The following is a 24,672-nucleotide window of genomic DNA, read 5'->3' as shown; positions in this document are numbered from 1 at the left end:
TACCTAACCTAGAATCGCTCAACTTCGACCTTCTTTGGCTAAAGCTATCCCTGCCCGACTCTGTCAAATTCATCTGCTGTCTCTATCGTTCTCCTAATACCACCAATCATTCTGAGCTCTTTCATTTCCTTTCCCTAAAAGTTGATTTCCTCCAGTCCACTCTCCTAACAGCGAAATCATTCTCCTGGTGATTTTAATGTCCATAACATCAATTGGCTATCCTATTCCAGTTGTACAGATTCTGCAGGCAGAGATGTTGAAACATTTGCCTTCACTAATGACCTTACACAGAATACCAGATAACCCGAACCACTTCCCAAATATCCTAGATCTCTTCCTTACTAATTACCCCTCCAAATATGTAGTGAATGTAGTGAGCACCCCTGGGTAATTCTGATCACAACCTAGTGCTCATCTCCTATCCCATGCAACAAAGCTTACACAGTCACTTTCACATAAGAGTAGCTTGACATTATAACAGTGCCAAATGGGACAGCCTCCGAGACTACTATGCTTCATTCCCATGGTTGGATTATTGTTTCCAATCTTCCACTCCAAACATATGGACCAAACATATCACCAAAGTAATCTCCACTGGCACGAAAACATACATTCCCCACACTACTCTGAACTGCCATCCCCAAACTAAACCCTGGTTCTCCAAAAGATGTGCCAAAGTGGTACAAATGAAAAATCAGGCATACCATAACTGGCTCAAATCAAGAACCCCATCCTCCTTTAATGCCTATACTGAAGCCCGAAACAGATGCAAGAAAATTATCAAAGGCAAAAAGCAGGAAGCTTTCAGCCTGTCCAAATGGTAGCCATGCCTTTTGGTCTCTTGCTAAGGCAATTGGTCGTAACTTTTGCCCTACACAACTCCCACCTCTGTCATACCCAGATAGCTGAATTGCAACATCACCCACAACAAAAAAGCTAACCTCCTGGACTCACACTTTGCCTCCAATGCACACATAACTGACAATGGCAAATGCCCTCCAGTTATTCCAACTGCCCAACGTGCAGTGTCCTCAGTATCCTTTTGCCAAAAAGATATCAAAAACCTGTTGTCTAAATTAGACAAAAAAAAGTCTCCTGGCCCTGATGGCATTCCACCAATTGTCCTGAAGGTCTGTGCAACAGAACTGACTCCTATCCTATGCCATCTGTACATACTTTCTTACTCCGCTGGTATATATATCCCAAAGCCTGGAAACTGGCCCACATTCAACTCATTCCTAAAAAAGGATGATAAATCACTATCATCTAACTACCGCCCTAGCTAACTCACTCCAGTGCTATCTAAAGTGATTGAGAAAACTATAAACTCTCAACTCCTACTCTACCTCGAAGGCACCCAACTATTAAGCGACCACCACTATGGATTCTGTCGAAACTGATCAACAGGAGATCTACTCTCATACATCACCCATCGCTGGACAAATGTCATGGAGAAATTCAGCGAATCACAAGCAGTTTCACTTGATATCTCTAAAGGCTTCGACCAGGTATGGCACAAAGGCTAACTAAGCAAACTCCCATCATTTGGACTGTCTCAGGACTTCTGCAGATGGATTGCCAGCTTCCTGTCTGGACGCACACTATGCGTGATGGTAGATGGCTCCCTATCCTCTCACCATCCAACTAATGCTGGGGTCCCACAAGGTTCAGTTCTCTCACCGATGCTTTTTCTCCTATATATCAATGTCCTACTTCAGTTGACCTCTAACCCAATACACAGTTTGGCAGACGACAGCACATTACACTCTTCCCTCTCATTTGACAAACTCTATTCTACACAACTCACTTCAACCCACAGAACATCAACCATCACTGCCCTTAATTCTGATCTCAAAGCCCTCCAATGAGGTTCAGATAACCTCGTCAACTTCAATGCTAGTAAAACCCAGTTTTATCTTATTTCTCACATAAAAGAACCATTTTCCCCCAACATTGTTTTTGATAACACTCAAATTCCCAGACAAGATGAGATTTCTCTTCTCAGAATCACTGACATCAAGACTCTCCTGGCATAAACACATCACAACCATTGCATCCTCAGATTCCAAAAAACTAGATTTTCTCTTTCGCTCAAGACACTACTTCACTGCTAAACAGCTGTTAGCATTATACAAATCAAGAATCCGCCCAGCTATCAATAACTGCTCACACATTTGCAGTGGGGCTATTAAAAGCTCCCTCAAAATGCTTCACTCAATACAGAGGAGAGCCATTAGACTGATAAATGAACTATCTCTCACCAACTCGCACCCCTCACATTCACATAGATGCTTGGTCCCTGCGACTTGTATATTCTATAAATATTTCCATGGGAAATGTTCATCTGAAACAGCATCAATAATTCTCCCACTCTTTACTAAGCCCATTGAAAAACGTACAGCTACCGCCCAACATCCTTTCACCGTACACCTTGAAATCCATAGAACAAGTTTCTTTTCCTCCTCCTTCATCCCTGCTACTGCGGTAATGTGGAATAGTCTTCCTCCTGACGTATTTCCCAAGGAATATAACATACAGGCTTTTAAATCAAGTTTAAACAAGTTTCTCCTTTCCCAACCCACTACCTATATAGTACTAAAGATTGACCAGCCAACCTCTCGTATATGGGCCCAACATAAAAAAAAAAAAAAAAAAAAAAGGTGGCAGATAGTTTATCATCCCCCAGATATACAGGGCAGCTACAAGATAAATAGAGTAACCAAATGAATAAGTAGTCCCTGCCCTACAACAGCATTGCTACTGGGGTGGTATAGAGGACTTTGGCAAGGCCTCTCAAACTGAAATGTCACAGAACCCTAAGACAACAATGTAATGTGGCACACTATGCTGCCATTAAATAAGCATGCCCTTGAGGAGGTACCTGAAAATAAATGATAGTGACTGGACACCAAGTAAGGTGCAACTGCACAGGCCTCTATTTTGAGGATTGATGGTAGCCTGCTTTGGCTAGGAAGTAGCAACTTCTGACTAATACCTCACCTTCAGAGTCCACCAACCATGTTATCCTGGACACTACAAGAAATGAGCATACGGAATCAAAGTAGACAAACCAGCTCAAACATTGCCTGGGCCAACAAGTTTGCATCCATAGCTTAGGAAGATGGCTATGAGAGGGGACACGCTAACCACTCAGCCAAGCAGGCCGACCTGAAAGCTCCTGGCATTGATGGCATCCTTAAAGACTTTCTTATTCACCTTGACCCAAGAGCAAAAATCCTGCATATCTAATTTCTTCTCCACAATAATAAATGATGAGCTGCTCCTTAAATTTTGGCATGAATCAAACATAATAAATGAAAAGCCCTGCCAAAACCTATGAACCTAATAACTACTACCTTATAGCATTACTCAACACTCCCAAACTTTTTGAAAGGATTATCCTCTCTAGAATTTCTACAAAAATAGAAGCCATCTTACCCAGTGAACAGGCTGAGTTTAGGCATGGCAGAAGCTGCTGCAATGAGGTTCTAGCTCTCACAACCCATATAGAAGCCAGATACTATAATGGTTTAAAAGAGGTACTGCCTTCATAGACCTATCAGACTATGACACCATGTGGAAGAAAAGTTTACTGTATAAAGCAGCTAAAATAATCAATTGCCAAAAAATACTAAAATTACTAAAACAAATGCTCTCCAATTGAAAAATAAAGGTTTATTTGAATTCAAAAAAAAGCAGAAAATTTATATTACAGGATGGTTTGCCATAAGGATCTGCCCTTGCCCCAGCTTTAGTCAACCTGAGAGGAGTCAGGAATTTGCATTTACTCCCAGACAGTACCATCAATGGAATAACTGAACTGTCAGTCTGTATATAGTTTTGCTCAATAATTTCTTGTATTTCCACCATAAGTTGATAAATATCCCTCCCCATGGTCAAAGTTACTATGGAGTGATTATCTAGGATGTTGCCAGCTATATGGGTTTATGGTTCAAGGGTGAATTGTGGTTGGTCAGTGAATTTTGTGCTTGTGTAAAATTAGTGATTTTGGTTTGTTTTCTTGTATTTTTCACTTAGAAAATTAGAATTTTATAGTATATTAGTGGAGATTTTAGTGTTTTATAACATATTTTTATTAAGATATTTCAATAATAGGTATAAGCTTAAAATGGTACCAAAAACACACAAGAAACTGGCTATTCCTGTGTCCGGGCTGTTTAATATGAGTCTAATATGAGTTTAATATGAATGAACAGGGAAGATTCTGCAGAAATGAAAAGAATGTATGATAACTGCATTTTGCAAGGATGGTTCAAAGACTAATGTATCCAACTATCAACCAATTAGTATATCTTAGGAGTGGCAGTGAAGATTTTAAAAAATTAGTCAAGGCTCGTATTCAGAAATGGGTTGACAATGAATCTCTACTGTGCAATGAGCAGCATGGGTTTACTAAGGGAAGGTCATGTTTCAGCAACTTGATCACATTCTATAACAATGTTACCATTGAACTATATAAGGGGAATGGATACACCATGATACTTTTAGATTTGTTAAGGCTTTTAATAGAACACAGCATGGTAGGCAGTTGCATAAACTGAAGAATATGGGTGTGGATTATAGAATATAAGCATGGATAAGAGGATGGCTGACTGGCAGATATCAAAAAGTGGTATACATGGGATGTGAATCTGCAAGGTTTAAGGTAACAAGTGGTGTACCACAAGGATCAGAGCTTGGTCTACTGTTATTCAATCTATACATTAATGATGTATTTTACCTTGGGTATAATAAATGTTAAAGATACCAAGCTATTTTAAACCTGGTTTTACTCCATTTCCCAAGAAAGCAAACAGACAAACAAGTCAAGTTTGCGGCTGCAAGTGTTGCAAGTCTAGCTGATCCTACACGTAGTGCAAGATCAAGGCAACTCATGGTAAAAGTGCAATAACCTCTGATCACTAATCTTAATATTTACCCTTATTGCAAAGCACATCCCCTGGAGGAGATGTATGATGTTTTGTATTAAAGGCAAGAGGGGCCACTACCCAGACTGGTTTCGACCTTTATTGAGGTCTCATCAGTAGGAGCCAGGCTAGCAATACCAAGATTTTAGTAATACAGAACTTATAAGTATTTTACCAGAACAAGTTACCATAAGGTGTTTTAACCTTATTAAATAAAAATCTCAGGAGGAGATATAAATGTAGAATAAGGTTAAAACACCTTATGGTAACTTGTTCTGGTAAAATACTTATAAGCTCTGTATATTGTATAGACTGGCAACACTTGCAGGCGCAAACTTGACTTGTTTGTCTGTTTGTTTACTTGGGAAATGGAGTAAAACCAGGTTTAAAATAGCTTGGTATCTTTAACATTGTACATTAATGATATTGGGAAGGATCTGACAAGTGCATACAGCTATTTGCTGATGACGCAAAGAAAGGTAGGGTAATCAGGAATGCGGGTGATATGCAGTACTTGCAGAATGATTTGAATAGGCTGGAACTGTGAGCATGAGAAAATGGATTAGATATCCAATGCTCTATTATATTGGTGGGATTATGCTAGAAAAACCTGATCAGGCTAGATATCTTGGAGTGTTAGTAGATTGGAAGTTGAAGTTCCAATCTACTAATTCTCAGATCTCTTCCCACTAGATATTGTACAGCCTCAACAAACATAGCATAAAAAACACGTTCTTCCTTTCCAAGACCAACTCCGGGAATAAAAAGAAGGACTAGCAATGGGTTCACCCCTCTCACCAGTGCTAGCAAACCTTTACATGGAAAATTTTGAATATAATGCTTTACAAAACTGGCACACAAATCCAAAAATATGGCTCGGCTATGTGGATGATATCGTCATCATTTGGCAAGAAACAGCACCAGAACTGACTACATTTAAAGACTATCTTAATAACTTATATCCTAACATAAAATTCACTCTGGAACTAGAAGAAAATAAAAACACTTCACAGCTTACTGACATCTAGATTACTCAGTATATGAAACACGGTCTCCTCTTGCACCTCTAAACCGCGAACCTGCCCTATCCACTCTAGTATTAAAATTTACTCTTCCAGGATGAAATACACCAATAAAGTGTTAATTGGACAATTCCACTATGTCCTCTGCATCAGTCACTCTATTCCCATTTTTATCCCACAATATCATTCTTCCACTATAATTTCTCCTCCTATTGGCCACATAGCTAAAATATTTCCTAGGATTTTCTTTGGATCTTAGGGCCAATCTCTTCTCATATTCCAGTTTCACCTTCCTTACCATACTAGTCACTCTCCTGGCCTGTGTCGTATATTCTTGATGTATCTGATCTTCACCTGTCTCCTTATTTCTCATACACAGCCTCTCTTTCGCATGCAGTTCTTGTTTAATATTGTCTGTCATTCACTTTACACCAAATTGTGTCCTCTTCTTCACTTGTGGAATACATCTTACTATTGCTGCTAACAAATATTCCTTCACAATTTCCCAAGAACTAATGATATCCCAGCCTTCCAATTCCTCCCTCCGATTCCTGAAACTTCCCCAAGTTGATGTCTAAGACTATTATAATCACTTGCCTTGTAATTCCACATATGTTCCAGTCTCTTTGATACTCCTGCATGTCTATTTATCTTCCAAGTCAAAACCACATGGTCACTCTCTCCAACTGGTGGGAGAGATGTCATCTCAGTTTTTACCAACTCTTCTTATGCTATGACCAAATCCAAAACTCTTGAACCTCTTGTTCCCTATTACTCTTTGCCTAAGACATTTGCCTCTCAAAAATTCTAGAAATTCCATTCCCTTATTGCCACATGCAACTTCCTATTCCAATTTATACTGCTGTAGTTAAAATCTCTCATAAAAATCTTTCTTCTTGCACTGTGACTAATCAATAAATTAACCAATTTTTCCATCCATATATTCCTACAGGCCTCTTGTGGGAATGGAGTACTGCTTATGATAAGTGACAACCTATATCCTCTAAGAGTGGAGGCTTAGGAAGGCAGTGACACTAATGATTTTTGAAACCATATGGTGTGAGGTAGAAATAGGCAAGACGGGATATTTAGTTGGGTGCTGCTCAGACCCAGGAGCACAGAGGGCAGGGACCAGGAGTATAAATTGCGAGAGAGGAAGGGAATGGAATTTCTAGAGTTCTTGAGGAAAAAATATTTTAGGCAGCATGTAATAGAGAGAACAAGAGGTTCAAGAGTTTCGGATTTGGTTATAGCATCAGAAGAGTGTTGATAATAACTGAGATGACATCTCTCCCACCAGATGGAGAGAGAGTGACCATATCGTTTTGACTTGGAAAATGAATAGACATGCAGGAGTATCAAAGAGAAAGGAACATATGTGGAATTATAAGGCAGGTGATTATAATAGTCTAAGATGTCAACTTGGGGAAGTTTCATGAAGGGAGGAATTGGAAGGCCGGGATATCATTAGTGTGTGGAAAATTGTGAAGGAATATTTGTTAGCAGCAATGGTAAGTTGTATACCATGAGTGAAGAAGAGGACACAATTTGGAGTAAAGTGGATGACAAACAATATTAAACAGGAATTGCATGCAAAAAAGAGGCTATGGAAGAGAGATAAGGAGACAGGTGAGAGAATATGCATGAAGAATATAAGACACAGCCGGAAGAGTGACTAGTATGGTAAGGAAGGCAAAACTGGAATATGAGAGGAGATTGGCCCTAAGATCCAAAGAAAATCCTAGGGAATTTTTAGCTATCTGGCCAGTAGGAGGAGAAATGACTGTGGAAGAATGACATTGTGGGAATAAAAATGGGAATAGAGTGACTGATGCAGAGGACATAGTGAAATTGTTCAATGAACACAATATTGGAGTATTTCATCCTGCAGGGTCAGTTTTAATACTAGAGGGATAGGGCAGGTTCAAGGTTTAGATGTACAGAGGAGAGTGTGTTTCAAATATTGAGTAATCTGGATGTCAGTAAAGCCGTGGGACCGGATGGTATTTCACCACGCTTTTTGAGAGAATGTGCTAGGGAACTGACAGTGCCTTTGACCTGGCTTTTCAATGAAAGTCTGGCTGCATGAAAGATGTCCATGGAATGGAAGGAAGGTAAGATAGTGCCATTGCATAAGGGTGGTAGCAGACTGGAAGTGTCTAATTATAGGACAGTTTGTGTGTCATCAGTAGTTAAGATCTTGGAGAGAGTAGTGAGGGACTGTATACAGCACTGGGCAGATGAGGGTAATGTTATCTGTGAGAATCAACATGGATTTGTAAAGGGGCGCTCTTGTTTTAGTAATATGCTAGCCTTTTATAATAAAGTTACAAGAACATTAGATGAGGGAAAGGCATATACTGCCATTTTCTTATACTTAGCAAAGGCATTTGACAGGGTACCACATGATAAGCTGATATTTAAATTGCACCACATGGGTCTGGATGTCAGATTGGTCAACTGGATTCTGATTGACAGAAAACTGCCCCACCATACCTATCTGTCCGATAGGTATGGTGGGGCAGTTTCAAGGAGGCAGAGGGTTACAAGTGGGGTCCCACGGGGCTCAGTACTGGGACCTATATTGTTTAATCTTTATATCAATGACATTGCCAGTGGATTGCAAGGGGATATTCAGTTGTTTGCAGATGATGCAAAGCTGGGAAGGATTATTAGTAATAGTGCAGATGTGGTAGCCCTGCAAGAGAATTTGAATAAGCTAGATAGATGGGCAAATGAACGGGGATTTCGGTTTAATGGAGCAAAATGTAAGGTCTTGAGGTTTGGGAAATATCGATGGGATGCTGCATACTCAATGGGAGGAGTTATACTAGAGGAAGTAAGGGAAGACAAGAGATCTGGGGTTGATGATTGATAGAAACCTGAAATTTAGGGGGCATATTGCAAAAGTGGTGAAGGTAACACAGAGGATTGCTGCAATAATGAGAAGGACACTGACCTACAGAGATAAAAGGGTTATCATTCCGTTAATTTTTAATGAAATCTTTCATTAAAAACTATGCAGATTTTGTGTCAGGTATAAAAGATATTATTATTATTAAGGAAGATGAAATCATGGCTAGTTTTGATATAGTCTCCTTATTTACCAATGTTCCAATGGACGACGTTCTTGTACTACTCAAATATAAATTATCTGAAAAGATCATGGAATTACTTACTTACTCATTGCATCCAATCAGGATACTTTAAGTTTCAGGACACCATCTATAAACGAAATCTTGCAATGGGTAATCTGTTGTCACCTGTACTTGCGAACATCTATTTAGAAGATCTGGAAGTTAACGCTATCTCTTCTTTTCCTTTAAAACCAAGAATTTGGAAAAGTTATATTGATGACATTTTCCTGATTTGGCATCATGGCCGTGAATCTCTCTTGAACTTCCTAGAACATCTAAATAATCAACATCCGAACATAAAATTTATGGCTGAGTTTGAAGCCAATGGTTCTCTTCCTTTTTTGGACATTAAACTGACCCGTTCCTCAGAGAAATTAAAAATCTCGATTTACAGAAAAGCTACCCACATCAACAGATATCTCCATGGTCACTCCATCATTATCCTCCTCAAAAGTTTGGAATCATTTCTACACTAGGACATTGTGCTTGCTCTCTTCTTGATAATGAGATAGAACTTAATAAAGAACTCAATTTTCTCAGGTCTACTTTTCAACTAAATGGTTATTCACAAAAAACAATTGACAAATTCCTATTAAATCCACCTGCCCGCAATAATGAAGAGACCAATAGGGTAAAAGGTAATATTTTTTATACCATACATAAGCTCTGTCTCACGCAAATTGGCCAAGGTTCTTAGGAAGTACAACATGAGAACTTTATTTACTACTCTTCTGAAAATCAGCTCCTTAGTGAGCCATCCGAAACCTAGACATCACAATCTTAAATATCCTGGTGTTTACCAGATTTGGTGCAACTGAGATATACCATACTTTGACCAAACAGAGAAATCGATTGTATTACGCATTGAAGAACATAAGAGAGATGTCAGTTACAGGAGAAAGCGAGCCAGTGCTTTGTCTAGTCATGTTCTGTTCTCGGCCAAATCTAATAAAGAAAACTTAGCCATACAGTCCTATGGGACAAGTCTGATAACATTTTCCGTTGCCAGGATGAATTAGAAAGAAAGATAATAGAATCAAAAGAAATCATTCTCAACCTCCTACATCTCAACAATAATCTGAGTTACAGCCATTCAGACTGTCATTATGCTATGATCAAATACTGGCATTCGCAAGATGCTATACGCATGCATACGCCCAACAATGAAACCAACAAGAGAAAACAGTTTTGAATGCACAGACTTCAAAATTTCTACATAGAATATATATATACTAACTTTCTGCATTGTTTACAGTTATTTCTTCTATGTTTTACTGGTTATTTATTTTTTAATGTGCACCTGAAGAAGGCTGATACAAGCCGAAACTGTGCTATTAAACTTTGCTATTCAATATTTTTTTTAAAAATGTATATCAACCAAGTAAATCACTCTTCCTACATATATATATATATATATATATATATATATATATATAGAGAGAGAGAGAGAGAGAGAGAGAGAGATGTGTGTGTGTGTGTTTATTTATTTATATAAATTTATACATATTTATTTATTTATTGACTAGTCACAATTAATTTAAGAATACAACAGTGAAAAAAAATCATCTCAAAAATAGTGTATCTATTTTTGAGATGATTTTTTTACTAGTCATGTTCTGTTCTATACTATACAAATACTATACTTGGCTATTCAATATTTTTTTTAAAAATGTATATCAACCGAGTAAATCACTCTTCCTACATATATATATATATATATATATATATATATATAGATGTGTGTGTGTGTCTGTGTGTTTATTTATTTATTTTTATTTATATAAATTTATACATATTTATTTATTTATTGACTAGTCACAATTAATTTAAGAATACAACAGTGAAAAAAAATCATCTCAAAAATAGTGTATCTTTATTTATTGTTACTATAAAGAAAAAAAGAATACTGATAAGCTAAATTTAATGAAATACAAAACAGAAATAAAAGAAAAGCTTTATTCATAGAGAAGATACAAGCAGTGTGTGTGTGTGTGTGTGTGTGTGTGTGTGTGTGTGTGTGTGTGTGTGTGCGCGTGCGTGCTCACGCGCATTCATGTTTTTCAAATGGAGTATTATTTTCTGAGAGCGACATTTTTTACTGCAAACGAGAACGATTTACTGGAGGAAGAAAATAGTTTCACTCCATTGGATAAAATCCTCAAAGATAGATATCCTAGAACCTAAACATCAATTGTTTCAGTAGAACAGAAATTATACTTACAAAAAATATTTCGTTACACTCCAGAATAATTGTAGGAAGATCAAAAAGGATTCATTCTTTGGATATTTATTTCAACCCCTGCTTCTGGCAAGGTACAGAAGACAGTATAGTAGATCAAGTAGTTCTGTTCAAGATCAAGATGATCATTTGGCCAACAGGAGAACTTGACTATGGAAATATTCTCAGAATACAACAACAAGACATAACACTTTCAACCACTTTGCAACCCTAACCTACAGTGGCAGCCAACTATTATATGTCGTCCTATTGTCCTCTGTGCAATATCTGCCATTATTCTGCTTTACCGAACTTTGCTGTATATGCCAGAATGATGTAAAGTGTGCCGATCATAACAATCTATCTCTCAGAAATAACTACTGAGAGATAGATTGTTATGATCGGCACACTTTATATCATTCTGACATATACAGCGAAGCCCAAAAGCAAGTAAACATGTATGAGAAAGTTTTTCACTCCTGGGTGCTATGTTTGTTCCAAAAGAGATGAACAGATTGGTGTCTTATCTGAGGATTAACTATTTCCTCAGAATGCAGCAGATTACATGATGCTTGTCTGTGTGATATACTGAAGAAATGTGTATGCTGTGATTCATTGTTTTTTCAGCTGAACAATATCATGTGTATTTTTATCATGCCAACGTCATGTTTTCTATAAGTAACTGAACATTTCCCTTTTATATACATTAAAAGCAATATCATTCTGAAGTATTTAGTGTTCCTTTAGGTATATATACATTTTTCATGGCATTAATGTATTAGTATTATTAATAACACATTACACCTTCAAGGAGTCATTGCAGGGGGGGGGGGCACTCTACACCACTACACACACACACTGCACCGTCTCTCTTACCACTTATTTTTGCAACTAAACACAACAACACTACTACCACCACTAACAATCACTACCAAAAACAGTATTTTTTGTATGTAAATTGTGTGTGTTATTATGGCGCCGATTGGCCTGTATGCCGGATGAAAAACAAGTTCCTGGGAGAAAAAAATCCTGCTACTTCCATATCAGATCGGTTAAGTCACTTTCAATTGAAAAGCACAAATAAAGATTCCTCTTGTCATGGCACATCGAGTTCCAATCCCATACATCTCTGTCAGGCATTTCAGAACTGATTTTAAGAATTTTGAAGAAATATCATTTAATAGCAACTTTTATTCCTATTAATAAACTCTCAACTTATTTTCCCTCTCCTAAAGATAAACATTCACCTATATCTCTTCCAGGTTACATGTTATATCAAGTTACATGTGACTTCCATCTTTCCTACTTAGGACAAATTGGATGCTCAACAGAAAAAAGAATGCAAGAACATTAATCATATATTTTCCACAAAAAATCCGATAAGTCTAGATTAGCTCAACATGGAATAGAGGTAGACCACAACATTCTTTGGTCTGAAACACGCCTTCTACAGAGATGTTGTTACAATTTCGAATGCCTATTTGCCTTGCTTCACTGGTTTAACTTGAATCAGAATGACTGCCTATCCTTATCAAAAATATGGGAAAGTTTGATTCGAATAACACATCATTAAAGTTTTTTTCCCTACCAATTATGACCAAGACTGATATTTTATAAAGACATAAGGCCCTATGAAACCAACTAAATACTACATCTATTTGATCTGTTTAATGCATGACAAGAGGGGAGAAAAGACAAAATCAACCCTGTGAACTGAAGAGTATGGTAAGTAATGATGCAAGAATGAAATTTTGTGGTTGGAGAATGGTAAATGAGCAGAATGGGTTACCAGAGGTGACTGTGAAAATGAGTTTAAGAAGTGGTAAAGATATGACAGGCAGGTAATGTGTGCATAATAATCAGTGTCAAGCACCTGTAATGAGTCTTCATACTTCACGGTGATGTCTGCCTGGATGATGATGATTTGATATAGTCCACTCTCACTTATAAGAAACTACTAAAAAATAAACAACCAAAGCTCCATATGCAAAATACTATGCAAAAGGAAATTCGTTATTACAAACTATCTAATATAACAAACAATTCCTGTGGATCTTGGACGTGTGTTAAAATGAAAGTCAACTGTATTCAAATGATAACTGCAAAAAATAATTTTTATTTAAATATAAAACAGGAAATAAGATTCAACTATTACAAATGTTATTTCTTATTTCATATACAAACCTTCAATGGCAGGAGGAATATGATTATCAAGAGATGTGTGATATAACATCTCATACTCTACAAGAACTGCAGCAAGTTCATTGTAAGAGCGTACTATCCGTTTGGCCACAGTTGTTTTCAGCAAATTAAGATGTGGCTGAAAAGGAAATTCAAATGAATAAAAAGTAATTATGTTTCAATTTAATGATTCCTTGAGTCACAAAAACCATACAGTAAAATATACATAGAAAAGTTTTACATCTTAAAATGCTGATTTAAACTACATACAAGGATGGTCTGAAAAGTTCTCAGCCTAACAATGAAAAAATGAATTTATAATTTCGAAATTATTTTTATTTTTCAATGTAATCTCCCTTAAGACTAATACATTTATTCCAGTGATGCTCCAGCACCATTATCCGTCCCTGTAATGGTTCTCAGTAAGATCTTCAAAATACCCCTCTGCAATCTGCAATCACCTCTTGATTCGAAGAAACACTCTGACCAGCAAGGAAGAGTTTTAGTTTTGGGAAGAGATAGAAGTCAGAGGGAGCCAAATAACACCATTGTGGGCAGGTGCATTGTCCTGATGAAAGATGATTTTTTATTTATTTTTTTTTATTTTTATTTATTCTGCACACCAGGTCTTTTCTCACAAATTTTTTCATGTAGTCTAAAATGAAGGAGAAGAGTGCCCATAAACTTTTGAACTTCAAATGAATTTCTTTTGGCTTTAAACCTTCTTTTTTGCAAAGAATTTTTATAACTGCACGATACTCAATTTTATCCATTTCAAGGGATGCAGACAACACTTTTGTTTCAGACAGCTGTATAAAATAAACTACTTGATAGAATGATTGCAATTTCATATGGATGATTATGACAGATGTACGAACTCAAAACAAAATGCTTGCCAATAGTGTTAACATCTATGGTGGAGGCTGAGAACTTTTCAGACCACCCACATATACTTCTGACTTTGGTATACCGTTTGATACTGATTTTCATAGGGCTGAAGAAATTCTGAATCCTGAGGAGGATTCAGAAACAAGCAGCAAAGATTATGGCAGGTCTATAGAATGTTCTCTTTGAGAACAGATTGAAGGTCTGTGGTCTTCAAAGAGACTAACTGATAGGCTAAACAAAGGAGACATGATGGAAGTATATAAATTATTAAAGAAGTGTTATAAGATTGAAAATGAAAACTTTTTTCAAAAGATGGTAGGAAGGGAGAGAATGAGGAGTCATCTGGTAGATAGGCTTCTTTGTTGATTACGCATAACTATTATTTTTCAGGTAGGGCAGCCAACAGCAGAATTTCTGAACACAAGGTCTAAATGCAGTTCCATCAGTACAGCCACTCAAGACTTGCTGACAATACGTTGGATGTCCACCACAAGATACACTGAAAGAAAGCCAAGAACTTTTCAGACCACCCTCATATATACACACACACACACACACACACACACACACACACACACACACACACACACACACATGCTTGGAAAGAAGTTAACGGACACCATAGTGTGAGGAACAAATAGCCATGGCCAGAGCCGCGCCAACCCGAGGGTGCAAGGTGTGCACCACACCCGGGCAGCATTTTATGTAGCTAATATCTAATTTGGATTATACAATGCAGTACTAGAGGCGCCTGACAAAAGTTTGCACCCAGGCGGCAAATATCCTTGGCATGCCCCTGGTCATGGCACCCACCTTAATAAGATGTAGGAAATCCTTTCACTACAATGACTGCAGAAATCCTACAGGAGATATTTTTCACAAGCATATGACATTGATCGATGGAAATTTTGGACCATTCTTCCTGTATGCAGATAATGAAGTCCTGGACTGTTTAGGGGAAGTCCTTTGACCTCATCCAATGCTCCAGTTCAGCCAACAAATGTCCAATAGGATAGAGATCGGGGTCCTGTGAAAGCCAGTCAAGTGTGGTGACATTCATGTCTACAAACTATGCAAATTGAAGCAGCAGCCTTATGATATGGTGCACTTCTTACTGAAAGAGACAATGGTTAGTTTCATAAAAACACCACAAGGTAGAAAATACTGCATTGCTCAGAATGTTCAGATATCTCTTGGAATTCAAATTTAGTGGCATCACAAACAGAGGTCCACAGCCAAACCAGGATAAACAGGACCATACCATCACACTGCCACCTCTGAATTCACAGTTGGGTTATGGATTCTGGCAAGAGACATTCAATGGGCATCCATGACATCCACACCCATTCATTTGCTTGGTAGAGAATGCAGCATGATTCATTGCTGCATAACACAGCATTCCCAGCTTCCACATCCCACTGTACATGCTCTTTGCACCATTGAAGACAACACTGCATGTTGATTCGGGTAATGTGTAGCTTGCATATTGTGGTTCTACCATGGAAATCCATGTTGTGAGCCTTGGTACTGAATGTTTTTTTGCAGATTCATGTTCCAGCCGATGCATGGAACTCTGCATTCGGCGAGTGTGGTGGGTCATTCACTGCAGGTAACACTTGCAGTTGATTCCTTGCACTTTGATCTCAGCATGTTATCACTGATTGTTAACCTGAGATGGCCCAGTTTGTCAAAAGCTAGGCCTGCAACATGGCATCCTATCACGATGCCTCTTTCAAACTCCATCAGTTCCCTTCACTCAAACACAGTTGCACTGACTTGGGAGCATCGTATTCCTCCAATTTATAATGGCTACAAACATGTGACTTGTTACATGGTGCAATGTGCCTCATCCATGGGGATGTCCATTGGCTTCTTTCCAAGCAGTGTGTAAACACACACTCTCTCTCTCTCTCTTTCTTTCTCCATATTTCACATTCCATATTCCACATTAAGACAATCATCCAACTTCCATAACTTCCCATGATGCCATCCTTATTTCTCATACTACCATTGTTCATTTCACACCAACCCTGGTAGCTTAAATGCTTACACTCACGCTGCCCCAGCCCCACTTTAATGTTATTTCCTGCTTGAAAACACACACTATACTAATCTTAACAGCAATCAATTTAGATTTGCACTGCCACTCTTTATCAGAAGCAGAATATTTCCAGCATGTAGCTGTCTGGTATCATAATTTAGCAACACACTCAATTGATAAGTTAACAGTTAAATGCATCAGTCTCTGACTTACCCTTTTGAAATGGTATTATCATAGATTCTGTCCATTCCTGCGAAATGTTTCCTGCACTGAGATTCAAATTATAGACTATCCAGACCTGCTGAACATTTTTTGTAGCATATGTACTAATATTCAATCTGTCCCTATTGCTGATTATGTATTTGATAAAAATCATATCTCAGGATATGATTTTTATCACGTTCATCCTGAAGTTTATCAAGGATGACCTTGATAAAGTTCATCCTTGAACTTAATCAAGTATAAGTTCATCCTGAAGTTTTTCGAACCTATTTTGCTTTTCATATATACCAGTTGAACTCTCTCTTGCTGACACAGCATTAAATGTCATTTTATCTATTACCTATATCATGTTATCAATCACACATATGCCGTGTATCTTTCAGTGTATTGGATTTGTCATCAGAAATATTCTCAAAGCAACATTAAGATCCCTTCTTTATTATTATTATTACGTGACACCTCCAGGGAGTCCAAAGACTCATCGAGGGAGGTTACCTGCTCTACAACTCTCTGTCTCCATCACTATCCACCAACTATACCAACAGCATCTAACACCCACCGCCACTAGTACAATCACAAACATCCATGCCCACAGCAGGATCTACTATGTTATCTTTAATATCTAATAATAATGAAGCCTTAAACTCATCAAGTTGTTCAGGACACAGGGTTAAGTTTTGCAAACAAGTCAACTCTGGTAAACGAACCTTCTACTTCTCATATTTCTTACCAAAATGAACATCACCTCCAAGAGCTGAGTCCAAAATAACACATCTTATTTTTAATGCACTCCAAAGTAAATAAATCATAAACACAAGAGTATGTACTTAGGAATGTACTAAATACATAAGCATTTCATTTCTTTACAGATCCTTTAAAGTTGGGAAGAACTATAAGAAGTAGAATAGATGTTGTGGCTTTTTAAATAGGACTCAAATCAGGGGTGGCCAAGACGTCAACCGCAAGGCATCTGAATGTATCAAATTATTAATCGTCTCTTAATGAATGTAGCAAGTTAAACATATAAACAGATTGAAAATGAATAGATAAATGATAATCAAAATTATTAATCGATAAAAAAATTGTCAAACATGTCAAACTAATTTATTTCTAATCTGATGTAAAGTTTATAATTAAGCGGTTAACAATGAAGCCATCGCTTTACAGCAGTCACGTGATTCGCTTTGTCCAGAAATGCTCACTTGACGGTTCTGAAATAGTAACACGTTACTAACATGCACCCAATGGTAACACGTTTGATGACATGTACACTGACAGTTGACAGTCATCTGTGTATGGTTCTTGATCAAGACTCGTGCAGCCAAAGTGTCCCGATTATCCAGTATTTTAGTATCGAGTAATCCCATGAAATCATTTTCTGTTTATCGATCTTTAGTGTGTATTATTTTAAATTAAGCAAGTGAATGCAATTAGTATTGTTAAAAAATTAAAAAAATAAAATAAAATAAGGATAACAGTGAGTGAGCCAAGAACAAGCATGAAAAAAATAAAAACTTATCACTATCATAAAGAATGGGAAGAGATTTTTTCTTTATTATGATGAAAGACAAATACACATATATAATTTGCAATGCGAATGTGGCTTTACCGAAAAAAGCAAACGTTGAAAGACACTATCGAACTGTTCATAAAAGCTATGAAGATTATCCACAGGGCACTGCCTTAAGAAAAGCAAAGATATATGAAATGAAGACACTACTTGACAACAAAATATTTTCGCCAAGTACAATACAGGCACAAAGGCTGCAACAATTGCAGCCTTTGCGCCTGTATTGTACTTTGCGCATTCAAAGTTGCTGAAACTTTAATTAAATGTAATAAGTGTTTCAAGATGGAGAATTATGGAAGGAAGCCTTCATCAAAGCTGGTGAAATATTATTTCAAAATTTTAAGAATAAATCAGAAATAATAACTGCTATTAACAATATGTCATTATCATGAAACACAATCATGCATAGAGCAGAAGAAACCGGCCGGAACCTTGAAGAGATTCTGCATGAAAACATAAACACATGCAATTTTTTGTCACTACAGTTTGACGAATCTACTGATTATGCTGGTACTGCACAATTGTGTATTTTTATTTGAATGGTTATTGAGGATATGTCTGCCACAGAAGAATTATTAACCATTATTCCATTTCAAGGACGAACAAGAGGTCAAGATATCTATGATTTATTTAAGAATTACATTGTACATACAAGTTTTCCAATTCATAAGTTAGTGTCAATAACTAGGGACGGAGCGCCTGCAACGATAGGTAATAAAATCAGTTTCGTCACTCTTTGTAAAAACGATAAAGATATACCAAGTTTTGTGGACTATCACTGCATCATCCATCAGCAGCTTTGTGTTCAAAAGTACTGAAATTCAATCATGTTATGAATGTTGCTTTCAAAATTGTTAATTCAATAAGATCAAATAGCTTGCTGCGTCGTCAACTTCGGGCTTTGCTAAAAGAATGCGAGAGTGAGCATAGTGAATTATTGTTACATACTGGCGTAAGATGGTTAAGCTATGCCACATTTTTAGCAAGATTCAGAGAACTTCTTCCAGAAATAAATTCATTTTTGAAAAAACAGAGATGATTTACATCCAGAATTAAATGATAAAGAATGACTACTTGACCTTGCCTTTTTCTGTGACATTATAGAATAACCAAATAACCTAAACTTAGAATTACAAGAAAAAATAAAACAATCATTGATATGATAAGCTCCTTAAAATTATTCAAGGAAAAATTAAACATGCTTGAAATACAATTAAAGTGGTGCAAATTGAAACATTTTAAAAATTTGGCTGACCAGTCAAGGTATATTCAAAACGTCACCTTTAATAAACATTCTGAAAGCATACGACTTTTAATGAACGAATTTGAAGTAAGATTTGTAGGAATCAGTAAGCTCGATGATATCGCTAATTTTTTGATCATACCCCTTCAAAATTTAATGAATTTCTCGACACAAATAGAGTAGATTTGGAATAAGAAATTATAAATATGAAATGCGATATCCACCTCAAATCAATTGCTTCAAATAATAGTTTTTGGAAGTTGATCCACAAAAGTAAATATCCAAATATTTGGAGAATTGCTGCTTATTTTAACGCATTTTTTGGATCAACTTATTTGTGCGAATCAGCATTCTCATGTATGAATGCTATTAAGACAAAGCATAGATCGCAGCTAAGTGATCAACATCTGGAAATGTGTTTACGAATTTCTTTAATTTCGTACGATCCAGATTATGATCGCTTGGATGCATCTATGCAATGTGAGGTATCGGTCAATTAAATTAAAATATTCAATTTTGTTTGTATAATTTTATTTAGTTTTTTTGTATTTTTTATTGTTGTTATTTTTTTAATAAAGTTATGAACAATAAATTTTCTTTTTTTTTGTTATATTTATTGCCTTATAAACTTTTAAAAATCTCGAAAATATTCCACAATTTTCGATCACATCTATAGTCGCCTGCAGAGATATTTTCACTAGGTAAGTAGCCCCTCCCCCCCCGACATCTAAAAGTTTGGCCACCCATGACTTAAATAGACTGAGTGAATGGTCATGGGAGTCAGGTTAACAGTTAAATGCTGCAAAGTGTAAGGTTTTAAAATTCAGAAAACAAAGATGGGATGTGAAGTATACACTTGGTGGACATATATTGCAGGATGTGGAAGAAATAAGAGATATGGGTGTGGTGGTGGACAGGTATCTAAAATTTAGAGTATACATTACTAAAATTGTAAAGGCAACATAACAAATTCTGGAAATGATGCAAAGGACAATGACTTGTAGAAATAAGGATATTCTGGTACCACTGTATAAGGCCTATATGGACTCCTGAGCACAGATTTGGTCGTCTGGTTTTCAAAAGGATGATGAGATACCGGAAAGAGTCCAGAGGCAACTGACTAACGTAGTGTCTATTATTTGGAATACTGAATATGAAGAAAGGTTGAGAAGATGCAATTTACAGATTCTAATGGACAGGAGGAGAAAGTGGAGTAAGTGATATTGATGGAGATGAATAAGTTGGTAAGGGATTCTTATCAGATTAAAACTGAAGGGGTTTTACAAAGAATGGTAGGAGATTATTATTATTATTATTATTAACATTTGTCCTCCACGGAGTCAGAGACTCATCATAGGAGTTACAGACTATTGCACACAATGCTCATCCAACTGTGCCTTAAAATGATTTAATGTGTCTAATTCACAACACACTCAAGCAATGCATTCCACTCACCAACCACTCTCTCTCTCTATGGAAAGAACATGTTCCTCACTCTTCTGCTCATGCCCTCTTCATACAGTTTCCGGTAACTGCCTCTTGTTCTATCCCTCCCATTTTATGAAAAATTTCTTCCATGTCAACCTGATGACAACTCCTGACTAGCTTATATCTCTCTCATCATATCTTCCCTCATCGCCCTTCTATTCACGAGGCTTCGCAACTTACATTCTCTCAATCTGTACTTGTAGTCCACATTCCACTGACAACTTTTGTGAATCATCTCTGAACCCTTTCCAACATATCCTTGTCACCATGAAAACATGGCAACCAGATCTGTACACAATAATCCATATGAGGCTGGATCATGGCCTTATACAATGGTATCATAACCTGTTTATTTCTAAATGTCAGGGTCCTCTGCATCATTGCCATATCTGATGTGATGTCTTCACAACTTGTGCAATGTTGCCCCTGAATTTCAGATCCTTATCTGCCACCACTCAAAGATCTCTCATTTCTTCTGCCTGATTTAAAGTTTCCCCAAGAAGTGTATACCTTGCATCCCATTATTGCTTACCAAATTTCAAAACCTTACACTTTGCAACATTGAAATGACAGTTTCATCTACCTGCCCAATCATGCAATCTGCTCAAGTCCTACTGCAAATCCATAACATCTGCTTGACTCTGCATTGTTGGCAACAATTTTGTATCATCTACAAAAAGTTGCATATGACTAGTTAAATCCATTCCAATATAATTAATATACAAATTGAACAACAATGGTCCCAAAATTGACCATTACAATACACCACTAGTGCCTTTCCTCTTATGAGATACTGCTGCACCCCCCCCCACCCCCGTATACAATTTTCTGACACCTATTTGACAAGCAGTCATAATCCAACTCAGAAGTCTGCTGTTATCTAGTGGTGGCTTGTCCATAAGGGCTGTATAAAATGTAAGTATAAAATGAAAGTTCTTGTTTTATTATTGCTATTCTTAAATTTTTATATATTTATCTAAAAACCGTTATTTTCTTGTTTGTAATACAATATAGTTCGATAGTATTTTATATAATTCATTTTGTAGCAATAGTTGTATTTTGCAATAGTCAATGTGCTGTGCTAAAGTTAGTTCTGGCAAGTATACTCAATGCTGGAGCTGCATTCGATGCAAACCACACCAAACCACTAACTAGTGGAGATAATGCAGTGGGGGATAACGCGTGATTTACATGCAGTTTGGGCTGGTAGCATTACATCAAAAGATACGTTGCTACTACAAGAGCACAAACAACACAAATTGACATTATTGTCTTTAAAACAGATCTAAAAACTGTTATTTTCTTGTTTGTAATACAATAGTGCTCAAAAGTATTTTATATAATTCATTTTGCAGCAATAGTTGTATTTTGTAATAGTTAGTGTGTTGTGCAGGCTAGGGCTAGTATACTCAAAGCTGGAGCTGCATTCAATGCAGATCGCACCAAACCACTATCTAGTGGGGATAATGTAGTAGGGGTTAACGTGTGATTTATGTGTAGTTTGGGCTGGTAGCATTGCAGTCCCACCACTACAAATTCTTACGAGCCACCATTGCTGTGATCCAATCCGATCTGTTTCAATTTACTTCATAGTTTGTCTTGTGGGAGCCTATAAAAAGTTTTTGCAATATCCAAGTACATCACTGTATATGCATCCAACCTGTACAAGGTATTTGTCACCTTGTTAGAGTACATAATTTAATTAGTAAAACCTGATCTCCCTTTAACAAACTCATGCTGATAAGCACAAAGAATAGTGCTGTTATCAACCCAATTCCGTATCCTACTTCTCACCAATTTCTCTAGTACAATTCCAGATATACAGATTTGCCTATAATTTGAAATCACAGAATTATCACCACCTTTATGCAGTGAAACAATTTTATCCTTTTTCCACTCCCTTGGAACCTAAGCTGTTGTAAGACTCTTATTAAACAAGTTTGCCAATGCTAATGCAAATTCCTTGAAACATACCCTTAACAGACATGGTGATATGACATTGAATCCTATTGCCTTATTCTCTAAGCATTATATATTTCCTCAAATACCTCCTGCTCACTCACAATTAAGCCATTGTCCCTTGTGTTCTCTTCACTTAAGTACTTCATGATTCCACCCTAATCAGGATGAAACACCCTTATAAATTGATCACTGAATATACCTCATAAATGTCTTCTGCAGCAGTTACCGTTCTACCAATTTCATCCATTAACATCATCTTACTATGATTTTTCTTCCTTCTACTTTTCACATATCTTTAAAAAACTCTCTAGGGTTTTTCTTTGCCTAATTTGCCGATTTCTACAGATACTGTACTTTTGCTTCAGTTACTTTTCTGGGTCACTCTTCTGAATGACCCAGAAAAGTAACTGAAGCAAGTTTCAGAAAAGTAACTGAAACAAGTTTCTTTGCACTCTTCATGAAACTGAATATTACCATTATTCATCTTGTACTGCCTCCAAAGTACTTTCTTCTTAAAATTTCATGCTTAAGACCCTCATTCATCCATTTTACACCTACCTTATTCAGCCTTTTGGCCTTCAGAATACATTCACACATTGATGCTCTTATTATTTCTTTGTCAGTTTCCAAGCAGTATTCTTCCTTACTGCTCAACTGCTCATTCCATGATATATCTCCAAGTTGTCTCCTAAGCTTGTCATAATCATCAGCCTTATAATTCCACATATACCCTTTCCTCACAAAAGTCTGTATATTACTAGCCACAACCCAGATGATCACTTCATGATCAATCTCACCAACTGGAGGAAAGTGTGAAACCCCACTCACAATTACATCCTCTGATGATATGATCATAGCTAAAACTCTTGATCCTCGTGTGCTCTCCTTTACATTCTGCCTGAGACAGCTATCTCTCAAGAACCAAGAAATTCAATTTTCTTATTCCCAAATGCTACTTCTTCATTCCAATCTATACCATCATAATTAAAATTGTCCATAATAATTACCATTCCTTTGTTAGTAATATAAGTGTTTATTTATACATTTCTTCATCACCACCCTACACATTCCCTGGCCCATTGCAACATCTAACTAAATATGTCTTCCAGTCAATTTAAATCTTATACCACACTGCCTCATAACCATCGCCACAATTTCCCTCTTTCGTGTCTGCCTTATGTGGACTTAATTCCCCTGCTATCATCAGCTGAGTTCCCCCTCCCTTCTTCCCCTTTCTATCCTCATGAAAAATACTGTATCTTTCCATTCCCATTATGATATCATCTTCATTGAACCATGTTTCCCAAATTCCAATGATATTGGAGTGAATAAACTCAATCTCTGAAACCACTTGATCCTCCTTATTTCGGATACTTCTGCATTTTGTAAACAAATACACCAGTTCAGTTTTAGGCTTATAATCCATCCTATCCAAGCCAGTGTTTGGTTGTGATGTCTCCACCACACTTAACCTTGCCTTATCACCTTTATCACCACTTACCACATATACCTGTTCAGTCTCAACTTCCCCACCCAAAACACAATATAATCTATCTTCATACACACATTCACTGTAAATTTCAACATCCACTCTCCCTGTACATCTGGACAACCACCCATTTCCCAGTTCCTCTTGTATTCCAGTTCTCTCTTCTTCTCTCACACTACCATCATTTCTGCTGCCAAGCACTTCTGTTCTCTTCAATACCACTCTCCTGATGTTTCCCTTCATCTCTTAGTTTTGATAACTTGCATGCAAAACATGCACACAC

The 24,672-nt window shown here is 36.9% G+C and overlaps 1 protein-coding gene across 1 annotated transcript in view; it reads right to left on the bottom strand.

Moving 5' to 3' along the window:
• The window catches only part of LOC150095635 (dynein axonemal heavy chain 8-like), a 2,108,518-nt gene that overhangs the window by 1,866,948 nt on the left and 216,898 nt on the right, over positions 1 to 24,672 (bottom strand). Inside the window, exon 11 of the mRNA XM_090409931.1 lies at positions 13,490 to 13,625. Within this exon, the coding sequence (XP_090266057.1) occupies positions 13,490 to 13,625 (136 nt within the window). The remainder of the gene's footprint in view (positions 1 to 13,489; positions 13,626 to 24,672) is intronic.

This window comes from Typopeltis vanoorti, chromosome 20 (assembly GCF_054136105.1).
Source record: "Typopeltis vanoorti isolate ZY-2024b chromosome 20, IOZ_Tvanoo_1.0, whole genome shotgun sequence".
NCBI lineage: Eukaryota > Metazoa > Arthropoda > Arachnida > Uropygi > Thelyphonidae > Typopeltis > Typopeltis vanoorti.
The sequence above is the reverse complement of the archived record's forward strand: the minus strand, read 5'-3'. Positions and strand labels throughout refer to the sequence as shown.